General features: G+C 32.8%; 1 protein-coding gene across 7 annotated transcripts in view; it reads left to right on the top strand.

The window, feature by feature from the left end:
* The window catches only part of Ufd4 (ubiquitin fusion-degradation 4-like), a 71737-nt gene that overhangs the window by 4291 nt on the left and 52649 nt on the right, over nt 1-14797 (top strand). For all 7 annotated transcript variants that reach the window (XM_089635890.1, XM_089635889.1, XM_089635887.1 and 4 more), the window contains exons 4-10: nt 1158-1273; nt 1852-1970; nt 3832-3971; nt 5976-6151; nt 10162-10313; nt 12666-12799; nt 13162-13406. In XM_089635890.1, the coding sequence (XP_089492016.1) occupies nt 1158-1273; nt 1852-1970; nt 3832-3971; nt 5976-6151; nt 10162-10313; nt 12666-12799; nt 13162-13406 (1082 nt within the window). The remainder of the gene's footprint in view (nt 1-1157; nt 1274-1851; nt 1971-3831; nt 3972-5975; nt 6152-10161; nt 10314-12665; nt 12800-13161; nt 13407-14797) is intronic.

The raw sequence follows: 14797 nt of genomic DNA, 5'->3' as shown, positions 1-14797 counted from the left end.
AAAACATCGATCCCGGTAAATTGAGAGTCTGCTGTTTATTATTATTGAACATTTGTGGCAGCGCGTTTGCTAAGCATTATTTGGTTGTTTCTTATAAAGACAGCATATTTAATACCCCTGACTTTATTATGAATTCCTACCCACCTGCAAGTTCAAAATGTACAGCAATACTCATTTGGTAAAAATTATGACTCACCTTATTACTGGGCTATTTCGCCATTAGTAAGATATAATTTACCTAATATAAATTTAATCTCTTTTATTACAATGCACATATGTGGTGTGACATTACTCATAAATTAGAACAGAGTTACGCTCTTTGTTTTAAACCACTATGTATTTATATTTTAAGTTAATTTTTATGCTGCTTGAGTCCAAGCGAAACTCGGTTGGTATCAAATATATGTAGCTGTGTAAAATAAAGTATATTAAAGCAAATTCACTTTGTGGCGTCATTTTCATTTAAATAAAATAAATAACTTTATGTTGAACACCATTTAATAAAAAAAAACCAACTTGTTTCAAAACCAATGGTTTCTTCGTCAGGATAAATGTTTGATAAAATATTTGTTAATTTTTATTATACTGACATAGAAACCATCGGTTTTGAAACATGTCGATTATTTTGATTAAATAGTGGTGTATACTAAGTTATTTATTTTATATAAATGTGTAAATCTTCTTTGAAAAATGCACAAACAACACAACTCAATTACTTGTCCCAGGATGGCCTGAATTTGAGTAGAATTCATTAATTAAATAAATAAACCAAAGGAAGATGCAAAAGCAGAACATTTGAGCATTTGAGGCTTTTTTTCACTATGTACATACTTCTATATCTTCTATAAATGTCTTTTTTATATGGATGGATCGTATATGGAGATTTTGTCAAATGATTTCTTCTTTTATCTTTCAAGGATACTGTCATTGATTAGATTTCAATTTCAGTTATATATTTTTCATGTCCTTGCGCCTATAACATAACAAATAAAATGTCAAGTCTTCTTCTTTAGTTGTTTCCTCATTGTTGAGGATTGTGACCCCCACTCCAATTTCCCTGGTGGACAAGGCTCCTTTCCTGGCGGTGAACACCGACTTTCCGGAAGCCAGTCAATTTTGGAGTATTTGAATCTTAATATTTGTGTGAATTTTTTCAGCTGTCCGCCTCGTACATTCCTCCCAGCCTTATGTAAGATCTTCCTGGATGAGTGTGCCCCAGACAATGTGCTCGAAGTAACAGCTAGAGCAATCACCTATTACCTTGATGTCTCCGGTCAGTAAAATAATTAATACATTCTTACAGTGAAACTCTCTTCTAAGGTTTTCCAAGGAAAAATTCATATATGGGATAAATCAGGCCTTTTTCATAACATTGACGGACACTTGCCGGAAACAGAGGTTTGTGATACGAAACATGCTGTCACATTTGTTTTGTCACAACATGACTCATGTTTTTTTGAACTCGATCAAAATCAGTAATAAAAAATGTAAACCTTGGGTGTGACACTATCAAGTATAGAAGTGTTCGCATTGTGACACAAAAAGACTGGCTACATACTTCTATAATACAAAACTTGATTTACCTGTCCGTTGTCTTACCGCGTCGCGGACTCAAAGATATATGTACAATATGTCATCACATCTCTAAAACAATGTCAATAGACGTGTACGTGAATGTGTTAATTACCCGCTTCAAGGTACCGAAAATACAAAACTTTTGAAGCAAGAAAGCTTCTTATGTGGAAACTTCTTAAGTGGGTTTCACTGTAATTGTATTCTCAATATGTCTGTAATCAGAAATAAATTTTGTAAATAATATTGAGTTGAATGGCTAATTAATTTTTTTTCCAGCCGAATGCACGCGCCGCATTGTGGCCATCGATGGAGCCGTCAAGGCCATCTGCAGCAGACTATTAACAGTAGAATTAGATAGCAGAACTAGCAGAGATTTAGCAGAGCAATGCATTAAGGTACATATTCATTTATAATCTAATTTACTATTATTAAAATAGAAAATAAAACATTTTTTAACTTATTTCCACTTGTTTATTTTACCAGTAAGTAAGTTAAAAAATGTTTTATTTTCTATTTTAATAATATATAATTCCACCGAGTATAAAAGTATAATAAATAAACTCATAATTTACTATTAATTAATCTCACTCGCCCCCTCTAAACTACAACATTCCAACCAAGTTCTCGTATCCTATCCTAACTTAATCGATGAAATGTCAACCCTGAATAATTAGTAAATAATAATAATTTATCTTTATTTTAAATATCTTTTAAAAAAAACAACAACATTTACAATCTTGCTTTGATTTTTCTAAAAGTCCCTAAGACCCCTTTCACTGATCAAAACTGAGCGAACAGTAAGATAAAATTTATCATTAGTGGAATACTTAGCGAAGGATAACTCAATTCTATTTGACTACCATAATACGGACATGTGTCTAGTGTGGTAGTCGAAAAGCATGTAAAAAACCTGTATCCAAATATATATTTATGAATAAAGAAAAAAAAAAAAAAAAAAAATTTCACTACATTTTTTGACTGAGCATTCACTCAATGCCAACAGACATCAAACGTTTACTCTGATGTAAAATTTTAGAGAATTAATTAACAAAAATTAAATAAAATTGTTTATTTACAGTCAATGATCATTTCCAAATATTATGATACAAAGAGCATGCAGATAGGAACTTATAAGACAAAACATAATAACATTAACAGGTTCACTGCTAACTCCGCCATTTGGCGGTGTTAGAATGTTTCGAGAAGCTCCGCACCCGCCAATTGGCGTGTGTGTCAATATAACTTTCATTGCTCAGTGTTCATCTGGCAACTAACGCTTCTTGTTGGTTAATGCTGGCCTTGTGCTTGAATGAATCAAAAATTGTTGTTTGTGCATGGTTTTTGACTACCTACTCTAATTTTAAAGTTATAGCGTGTTGAATAACAATGAAATGAGACCTACTATCAAGTAAACACATGATTTATTTTACATCCTGGAATTCATAAACCAATATTGCATTTTTAATCGACTCATTGCCAGTTCAACCGCTGGGCGGAGGTTAATTTTAACCTCAGGCTATTTTGTTTGCTTTTTGAAATTGAAATTGTTGTCTCTAATACTGTCACTGTGAGAAATATGCTCTAAATGGTGTTGGAAAGAGAAAACACCACGTTTGGTATTAAAATCTAGAAGTTAACCGCAGAACAATTAAAATGTGCGCTTTTATGAAATTAAAGGTTTCAACCGCAATTTTGATTGAAAAAAATTGTGAATTATGACAAAGAATTATGAACTTGAATCTTGAATTTTTTATTAATTATTTGTATCTGAAATGACAAAACGTGGGGTTACAGTAATTTTTGTAATACATTTGTCTAATAAATTGCGTGTTTTTAAATATATTTTTTTTAATTATCAGTAATTTTAGTTATAAAAGATTTTAATTTTTTTTTATGTTTGGATAAAATTGTTTATACTTCAAAAATTATATGTTTATTTCTAGTAATCAAATTTCCAATAGTATTTCATCACCTTTCAAAAACAGTTTTTAGTTTTCAGATACGTTCAGAAATATTCCGTCAACTTATTTAAATTTTATTGCGATGCGGAAATGTTCCGACCTTCTGTCAGAATATGCCAGAGGCCTGAGGGGTTATTAAGTCTTTTTTAGCATAATATGCTCAGGTAATTTTTTGTCAAGATTTTTTAGTAAAATTTGAATTAAGCTGTGGCTTACTTTGATTGGTGAAAGCGGCCGATAGGAAATCATTCTTTCTTAGCAAACTTATACCACAATGATGTACTATTTGTTTTAGGTTTTAGAGTTAGTATGCACCAGAGAAGCGGGGGCTGTCTGGGAAGGTGGTGGCCTCCCCTGTGTGTTGGCTTTCATCACAGAACATGGATCTCAAGTTCACAAGGATACTTTACACTCCGCCATGGCAGTTGTATCAAGGTGATTATACATACAAGATATTATTATAAATACTTTTGCTAACAAACTAAACACACAATCAGAAATTTATCTTTGGAATGAAAACCTTTAGTAAAACTAGGGAAAAAATTCGGTTTATGGGCGAAATTCCTAAAAAATAAAACTAGTTATTTTTATACTAACTTTGGGCCGGGGAATCCGAATCTGGATCTGGAATATTGTCAGAAAGCGTTCAAAATAGCCAGTTAAATTGTTTGTGCGTCGAAATTTTAAAGTCGTGTAATTCAGTTAATATTGCTTGCCCCAATCTAATTCTTTCAGATTCGGATTCCCCGGCCCAAAGTTAGTATAAAAATAACTAGTTTTATTTTTTAGGAATTTCGCCCATAAACCGAAGTTTACCCAAAACTAGTAGTACCTAAACATACAAGATATTATTATAAATATTTTTATTAACAAACTAAACACACAATCAGAAATTTATCTTTGGAATGAACACCTTTAGTAAAACTAGTAGTACCTAGTAAACAAAACTTTCTTGAAAAATCACGAAATCTGACTTTATCTTAATTGTCAAGGTTAACCCTAAAAAAAATTAAACAAAATATGTACGCATTACTAATATAGTAAATTAACCACTTAATGCTAGGGTTTTTTTAAATGTTTTATTCAAAGTTTATACATTTTTCAATTAAAATATAAATAAGAACGAAATAAGCAGCTCAAAAACATGACCGATCTCAACTGCAGGCAAATTCAAACTGAGTAAAATACATCGCTAACTTTCACGATCGTTACTCGTGTTAGCTAAAAATAGAACGCTTCAAGTCGAAACCGGCGAGCGTCACTCGGACCAGCAGAAATTGGAACGCGTTTAGCGCCCGAGCGTGACTCTTTTAAAAGCATGAAACAGTTAAAATAATTTTCTTGTAAAAAAATATTGTATTTTAGGTAGGTACTTGTCTGAATTTTTCACGCAATCCAATATCAATCACAGTAATTACAGAGACAAATGTTTATCAACTGTTAAACTTTAGTAGGTAGTAGGTAGTGTGAATTTTGAAAATGACTCTAAAATTTAAAGCAAATTTGAGTTAGTTGAACCAGATTTAACACAGGACTAATCAGTATTTTTGAATGATTACAAATTACTTTCATATTTTAGTTATTACATTGAATTGTGAATCAGTAATCAGTTCCATTGTTAAAGCCTGGAAGCCTGCAAACGTTGGACCATGCTTGAAACAGGTCGATGTTATGTTTACTTATAAAAGTAAATAAAGCTGTTATTGAGAACTGATGAACCCATATTTTTTCGGATACATTATTTAATATATATGTAATTATTTATTAACATTCAATGTTGAACATATTGACATTGATATAAGCCATACAGTATCTTATTTTATTTGTTATTCATTTCTAAATATACAAGGTGTCCGGGAACTCCTAGTACAAGCGGTAAACTGATGAATCTACAACACGTAGAGATCCCAAAAAATTGTGTAGATATGAATTAACAACAAATAAAACTGAAAAATTTTTTTTGCTACTTTTTGAATGTTTCATTATGTGTAATGTCTATTCTGCATTCTCGTTTAGCCAATACTATAGATATATTTTTAGTTTTTATTTTCCTCCTCGTTCATGCCCTCTCCGTAATCCATTAAATATCCATCATCAATGGTTTCTTTCCCACTAGCTTTTATTCTTTATATTGTCACAGGAATGCAATACTGCTTTTACTGCCACTTCCTACGAGCATATTTCGTTCCATAGGAAACTATTTTATTGATCTTTCAGGGTATTCTAAGAAAATTATTACCACTGGTTTAAATTCACAATTTGTTCTGTAAATTCAAATGAAGTTTTTCAACTGTAATGTAAAGCATTACCGCTTTCCTGTGGTGATTTGTATTCTGCTTGACTTGCTCTGTTCAACGTAACATATACTTTCTAAGCCGTGTTATTTATGTGAAGCAGTTTAATTTTTTTTTTTAAATGTGATACTTTGTGATATGACAGGGTGTGCGGAAAGATGGAGCCCGGTGACCCAGCCTTGGGTGGAAGCGTGGAGGCCCTTAGCAGGCTGCTGCGCCACGTGGATGCCCGTGTGGCGGATGGGGCCTTGAGGTGCTTTGCTTCACTGGCCGATCGCTTCGCCCGCCGTCAGCAGGACCCGGCACCCCTGGCACAACATGGTGAGCTTCAATATCCCTGCATCTGTCCTGGAATTGCAATCTTCAATCCTCTGCAATCTTCCTTATTCTTGAATATATTGGTGTTAATATAATCAGTCACTTAAAAAATAAATTAAATGCGAACACTGCTATAGAGTCTCAACTCTTCTGACTGTCTGGAACCAGAGGATCTATTGTATCCCCAATTGGTTTATGTTGTGGAAGGTAGAGTTAAAGGAAGGGAATGAGATGAGAACACGGCAAGAAGATACATATTCAAAAGAATGTGCTTGAATATCAATAAAATGGTGGTTTTCCTAACCTAAACAGCTGAACTATTTAATACATTTACATTTATTTCATCATAATGTTAATACATATTATATTGTATGTATGAATTATATTGCATGTATGTGAGCAGCGAGAATTGATTGGGATTGAGCATTGCATAATGTGTGAAGAACTCTCTCTGGTTTAACATACATGCAACAATAATTTCCACACCTCAGCGGTCCCAATATTTCATTAGTCATCTTTATGTGTACACACACAATGCAATTAGTTAGTTATCAATGATAATTTTTAAAAAATCCAATGGTAAAAATACTTTCTGTTTGATCTTGACAATTTCACTTGCATTGATCACGAAATTGTCGCGCTTGGGAGATTCTTTGTGTTTAGTAATTAGGAACCTGACTTATTTTTCCTTTTTGATGAAATAGTCAAATGTTATGAACTCAATTTCCAGATCTTTGCAGCATTCCTTTTTGCTTGAATTGATTGACTTTAAACAGTATGTTGACAATCATTGTTCATTATTTCATTGTAATCTTTAACCACTCAGAACATTAGAACGTCAAAAGACGTAAATATGATAATAGCGGTCAAGACATTAGAACGTCTTTTCACGTAAACGCGCGAGATTTTACAAAAATCGATTTATTTCCATCACTAGTATACGGATTGCCATGATTTAAAAAACAGAGTATTGATAATGAATAACGCTACGCGTCTGTATTCAAGAATATCTATGGAACGTAGAGGTGCATTATCTAAGCCGATTGGATCTGTCATCTTGTTCGTTCATAATTTATTGCGTTTCTAAATAATTTATTAAAAATATTTTAGTTTGGACGGTTAATATTTTGAGGTGACTAATAGTTTTTAATTATATTTCTTCAATATATAAAGTGTTATTTCTTTATGATACTCAGAAAAAAAGTACATTTTTCACGGCTTTGAAATAATGGTAAGCGATTTTTACATATTTTTGACGTTTTCATAAAATGTATATTTAGAAACGCAAATATTTACGTATAACAACACAATGCGATAGTGGATTTCATAATCTTTCCAAAACATTTTTTAGAATGAGGCTACGTTTCCCAAAACGTGAGTTATGAAGCTTTTAGCAAAACTCGTAAATAACACAAAAATTATCACGTTTTGACAGTTCGCAAAGGAACACATAGTAAATAAAAGTCTTTGTCTGAGAGGTTAAACATAGTAAAAGATCCTCTTTGCAATTTTGTTGTTCCACAACTTTCTAATTTTAAAACCTTAACCGCCGGAGCGCTTGGCACCCATAAAGTGGGTAGTTGACTTTCACCCTAGAACACCAGGCGCCCATAATATGGGTACCTAGTTTTCAAAATTAATTTGAATATATTTGAATCTTCACGCGGCCCGCTCTGTTGATGAGTTGCAAGCTGACATAATGCTATCACTGATAATCAAGAGATGGCACTCATTCGTTTCCAATTAACACAAACATAGATTTTATTTGACAACATGGTAGCCAGTAGTACAGTAGCTGTTAGAATTATTATTTTCATGCACCAGCATGATGATGATTTAAAAATCACGTGGATGTTTATTTTATTAAAATTCAGTTACAAATTATAAATCAATGTGTTTAAATCTCCGTTTAATTAAAGTTATATTAAAGTGCTGGTATTAAATACAAATGTTGTTGTGTAGTTTTTAGCAGCTGTCATCTGCTTTCTTTTGTTTTCAAAGCGCTGTGTTTTATTTTATTTATTTTTATGATCCTAGCTGTAATAACCTAATGTGTGCAGTTTAAAAAAAATATTAATTCAATTAGAGTGATTCATAATAAAGAAACAGATATAATATTTATTATTCTAGTATAATTTTTTAATTAAATTACGAATGAAAATAAAATATTAATAATTTTTTGGTTAGTGTATAGTAAAATTTTCTAGTAAGAATAGTAATGTGTAATGTTATGATATATGTCATATTTTAAGCCTCGTTTTTGGCTCTATTATGAACTATAAAAACATGTTCATAAATATTCAGTAATAAGTACAATTTTGGATGATTTCATCCGTTTATGAATTTAATGATTTAATTTTATTTTTTGTAAAACCTACAATCATGGGATAAATTGTAAAATATATGTGGATTCATTGTCTTTAAACTACAATAAGCAGTTTATATGTTTCCTTATCAATATTCGGAGGTACAATTTTTTAGGCGAATCCAAAACTGAAAGCCCAGAAACCTCCATCACTCAAAGCATTTTGTTTGACAATGACTCGACGCTCCAGTGGTTAATCTATATATACAAAGAAGAGTGTCTGTGGCAGGCGGGCGGGCGGCGTAGATTTGATTTTATACAAATCTACAGTTTTATTCCAAGACCGATTTTGCACACTTGCCCTTCAAAACGAGAGTTGCTGTCTGCATTAGATTTCAGCCGGGGACTACAGTTGGCTTATATAAAGTAACTTAAATTATCCAAAATAAAGTATTTTTTATTCTTATCTTATGACATTGACCTAATTACATTTAATGAAACTGATAAGTTTCCTAGTAGTTCCAATGTCAAAAAATGTTAACGAAATCATATTCAAACAGCTCTATATTATTGTTTTGTAACAACAAAAGATTATTTTTGACCAAATAGTATACATAACTAATCTAGCTATAAAATATATGCATCCATTCTTGTTCGTATGATAGGCAGACACTTTTTATTTACAACTCTGAGGAAATTTTGTACCTGCTTGTAATCTATAACTTGGGGCGTCTGCACATGGCTGGCTTTCCCGGTACTAATTGAGGCACCGCGTCAAAACTGTCCTTCTCTTAAGTCAAGCCCATTGTTCGATCCCTTCCCGCATGTTTAAAAAAACCCATAGATAAACTACCGGGCAAACCACCCGTCTGTAGGGTACTCATGAACCGCACGTCACTACCCTATTCTTGCACGCTTTGCGGTGCACCATTCTTTTATTAAAAATAATATTATGTACTGCCTTTTCTTTATCTCTCTTTGTTTAGTTTACTATGTACAAATAAAATATTACCAAAATGTAATTACATACATACCAACTTTTTATTGGCTAGACTAAAGTTGGGCTGCTTTTACAATGCACTTAACCCCTCATACCTCTGGCATATTCTGTCAGAATTTTTGTGTATTTCCGCTTTGTAATAAAATCCAAATAAATGGAATAATTCTAAATATATCCGAAAACAAAAACTCTTTTTCAAAGGTGATGAAATAAAATAAATACATAATTTTTGAAATATTAAAATTTTGAATGCAAACATAAAATTAAAAAAAAAGTTTTTCGCCTTACATTTTAGATCTAAAATTTAAACTAAAATTAGTGATGACGAAACAAAAAAAAAAAAAATTTATTAAACAAATCATTATAAACATTATCGTCACCTCACTTTTTGTCATTTCATATAAAAATAATTAATGAAAAATTCACAAAGTTTCATCATTTTTTCTCAATTTGTTTGTCGAAATCTTTGGTTTCATAGATGTGTACCTTTTAATTCTTATGCGATTAACTTCTAGATTTTGATACAAAGCGTATTGTTTTCTCTTTCTAACACAGTTTAGATCACATTTCTCGCCATGACAGTAAGAGAGACAACAATTTATATGAGCTGCTCCCAAAAGCTAACAAATTTTCCTGACAGGTTGAAAGTCGATTTCTAGGAAGAATAGAACATTTTAAAGTTATGGAAATGTTTGATGGTTGTTTCAGGTCTCGTAGAGGAATTGGTGAGGCGACTTGGAGCCTGTGGGGGGACATCCGAGAGCAGTGAAGAGAATGCTCCCCAGCACGCCCACACATCCGTCTCCACCACTGTCAGCCTTCTATCCACACTGTGCCGAGGTTCACCTCAAATCACATATGTAAGTTTACAAACAGTAAGCCTTCTATCAACACTATACAAAAGAACGGTATTCAGAAATTAGTGGTAAACTAGTCCCAGCAAGAGCTTGTACGGATGTCATCGTCGTTATTCCTCTTCCTTCTCACGCTTCTTGTTAGAAAACAAAAAAGACAGAAGATTAGAACAATGACGTCACATACAATCTCTCGCTGGGACTAGTTTAATTGCTGAAAGGAGATTTCCTGGAGAAGAAATTGTTTATACATCATGCTTATTTTATTTTATTTATTCGGGAAAACCAACAGATTTTTTACATTCTTAAATAATCAACTTATAAATAATACAAATAATATTTAATGATAGGTTTTGACACATAAAATTATAATAACAAACTAAGGGTCCAGTACCCGTGGGCAAAAAATATTTACAAAAAATACAAAATATTAAATAAAATAAAAATAACATCGGATATAATAAGAACACAAGTAAATTACAAAATATCAATTTTATTCTCACACAACACCAATAATCACTAATATATGTATATACCTACAACTATACTGAACAAATGTTTATAAAATGGATCACATGTAACTGGACAGGGTTCATATCAACAACATGATAACTTGCAGTATGTTATTAATTATTATTTAATAATAGCGAGGGTATATTTTTTTAAATGTTCCTAAACTACATGAAAATATGTCAATATCATTAAAATTCTTATTGTATAGGGTACAAGCTCTGAATATAAAAGCGTTTTGTCTTAGATTAGTAGAACATTTTTAAAGATGAAAAAGTGATTTATTTCTAGTTCTAAAGCAAATTAATCTCAGACAACACTTTTAATTATAATTGCACGGAATATTTTTGAAATGCACATATCAAATAAATCATCTATCAGATGTTAAATCACATAAACTATATATGGAAAAAGTGCGCACTTAAACATAAAACAAAAAAAAATTAAGGAAAATTGAGAAAAAAGCAATTTTTCCCGTCCATACCTATCAGACCTTCGAACATCCTTTGATTTACACTTGAAATCACATTTAACTCTAAATTAATTTGATTGAATTTCTCTGATTTAGATTATTTAATATAATGGATCTTGAGAATAAATTAAATGGATGTTTTGTAAGAAGTTTTCAAATATTTTGTGATCAGATATACAGGTAGATTGGTGAAATGAAGGAATTCGGTAAGGCTGGCATCCCTGTTGGGGAATATTGTGAAGTGGAAAGAAATGGGTCGGGTAGTAGAAAGGGAATAAAAAAAATAGTTGGGAAGTATTTGGCCATTATTTCTTATATATACGGTGTCCGGCAACTTGTAGTACGAGCGGGAAACTGGTGAACGTACACCACATAGAGAACCCTAAAAACCTTTTTTTCTCGATCTGAGCATTCAATTTTATTTTTTTTATTTCGTCAATCAGGGTTAAAACATTTTTGAAGCCAAGTCTACACTTTGACGCATTTTAAAATACATTCTACAGCTGATATTAACCCCCTAGACACAAAAAATTTACAACTTAACCACTCAGAACATTAGAACGTCAAAAGACGTAAATATGATAGTAGCGGTCAAGACATTAGAACGTCTTTTCACGTAAACGCGCGAGATTTTACAAAAATCGATTTATTTCCATCACTAGTATACGGATTGCCATGATTTAAAAAACAGAGTATCGATAATGAATAACGCTACGCGTCTGTATTCAAGAATATCTATGGAATGTAGAGGTGCATTATCTAAGTCGATTGGATCTGTCATCTTGTTCGTTCATAATTTATTGCGTTTCTAAATAATTTATTAAAAATATTTTAGTTTGGACGGTTAATATTTTGAGGTGACTAATAGTTTTTAATTATATTTCTTCAATATATAAAGTGTTATTTCTTTATGATACTCAGAAAAAAGTACATTTTTCACAGCTTTGAAATAATGGTCAGCGATTTTTACATATTTTTGACGTTTTCAGAAAATGTATATTTAGAAACGCAAATATTTACGTATAACAATACAATACGATAGTGAATTTCATAATCTTTCCAAAACATCTTTTAGAATGAGGCTACGTTTCCCAAAACGTGAGTTATGAAGCTTTTAACAAAACTCGTAAATATCACAAAAATTTTCACGTTTTGACAGATCGCAAAAGAACACAAAGTAAATAATAGTCTTTGTCCGAGAGGTTAAACAAAAGCTCATATCAAAAAAAGTGTTGCACAAAATAAAACACAATAATATATTAGGTTAGATTTTTTCCTTTCCTCTTCTTTCTTTCAATTTTCTTGATTATTTTCTGTTTTTTTTTTGTCATGGAACTGAGACAATGATTTTAGCGATCTGCTCGTTGTTTATACAGAGTTTGGTGAGACTGGATCTGTGCGCAGCGCTAGAACGTGCCGTGGCCGCGGATGAGCGCTGGTGCCTGGAGTGCATGCGGTTGGTGGACCTGCTGCTGGTGTTGCTCTGCGAAGGGAGGCATGCTATACAAAGGTAACTTATTCATTTTATCCTCACATACCTTTTTTTTCAAAATATGACCATCCAAAAATTTATGGAATTCGTATTAATATGTGCATAATATAGCACACAACAGTTTCCCCATTACAGTATTTTACCCTCTGGTTATATCTGATAGTTATCTAATACTCTAAATTAATAGTTAACTAACATTAAGAACAATAATTTTTCTGAACAAACATTGTCACAGGAAAGTAATAATACTTATATGATACAAATCAGTGGCGGCTTGTGACTTTAGGGCTTTTTAGAGTGCTAAGATTGAAAAATATGACATTATGGGTGTTGTGGCTGAAAATGTACAATTTTATGTATTGATGTTTTTCATGCTACAGATCGAGTGGGGGAGGGTCCCTTGGCGGCAATGCGGCATGCGGGCGGCGCGGTGAGGCGGGCAGCAGTGACAAGTCACACCGACAGCTGATCGACTGCATCCGCTCCAAGGATACCGACGCCCTCATCGAGGCAGTCCAGTCTGGCAACGTGGACGTCAATTTTATGGACGATGTGGGTCAGACGTTGCTCAACTGGGCCGCCGCCTTTGGTACTCATGAAATGGTGGAGTTTCTATGCGAACGAGGTATGATTAACGTTCATTTATATATTATTATATTTGATGTCTGCAGGCTATGAAACTTGGTTCCATGACAAAACAGAATATTGATGATTGTGAAAAAAAACTTATCTTACCTAACCTAATCTAACCCCACCTACATCGACATCTTTTTCTTTCCCTTATTTTATTGGTTCTGTTGGGGACCCATCGCGTCAACAAGGCGTCTCCAGGCCTCCTACTTCAATGGCCCCCGTCCATTGCAGGCCCGGCTTCTCCTTACACAGCCTCTGGAGTTGTTTGGCCCAACTATGTCTGGGGCAGCCTACTTTTCCCCCAGAATAGCACACAAAATTTTATAATCCAAAAGCGCCCCGGAATCGATCAATATCAGTTTTTAATAGTTACGTTAATCTGTCTTAGTTGCGATTGACAATTACTAATTGATCGTTTACTAATGCAATTGAAACGTTTGACAATTGAGACTTCCTGTTGACAGTGGGAATGATGTGCATTTTTGATTGAGCGCGTAAATGCCATAGACCAGCGACATTAATGCAGCGGAATGATTGACAATCGTTTGTTCAATAGCTTTATCTACAGAGCCCTTGGGATTTCGGTTTCATCGCCGAATTTGTTGTAATTATAAATGCATTAAATCGCTATTGTCCAGAGTTGTGGAAAAAAAAATCCAAACATTATCACTGTATTCGCACACTTTAGGTAATGTTACCGCAGACGTCCACAAAGCAATTGGTGAGAAGTATAGAGGGGTCGATTGAAGTTCCGTCAGTCGCACTTCAACACACATTCTCAATGACGTAAGCACACTGACAATTGATGGTCTCTGGTCCACTTAAGAACCTAATGTAACCTGTTATTTTATTATTGTCTCTTTTATCTGGTTACCATGAAATTCTATGTGCGAACGGAAAGAAGTTGAGATAAAATTGGCTCTGTAGAGAGGAGAGTCTTTCTGTTGATCTTTGTCATGATTTTGAAATAGTTTGGGTCATTTGCATCAATGAAATTCCATATTATTTTATATTTTAGCTCTTATCTGTCTTCTCTTATCTTATCCTGCGAGATATGTAACCAGGGGGCTACTTTGTATAATATATTTTTTGACTCTTTATTCTTCCTTTCTCAAACAGAATTATTCTTTAAATTATTTCACCAGTATGAAATTTCTTTATACATACACATAATATAAAGAATGCTTCAAAAGAATATACAGTTTCACCTAATTATTGGCCTACCCTCCCTGCATGAATTTCAGTTAGTTTTATGATGGGTGTTTAATTAATTAATCCCGTACCTACCACCACTTTTTTTTTTGTAAAAGGCAATACACCTTAAAAAACGACCATTTTTCTTATGGTTTAAATCAGAGTTTCCTAAACTTATTTTCCGTGGCC

This window comes from Hesperophylax consimilis, chromosome 9 (genome assembly GCF_061612785.1).
Source record: "Hesperophylax consimilis isolate HC1 chromosome 9, BYU_Hcon_1.0, whole genome shotgun sequence".
Classification (NCBI taxonomy): Eukaryota; Metazoa; Arthropoda; class Insecta; order Trichoptera; family Limnephilidae; genus Hesperophylax; species Hesperophylax consimilis.
This window is presented reverse-complemented; position numbering and strand designations above follow the sequence as displayed.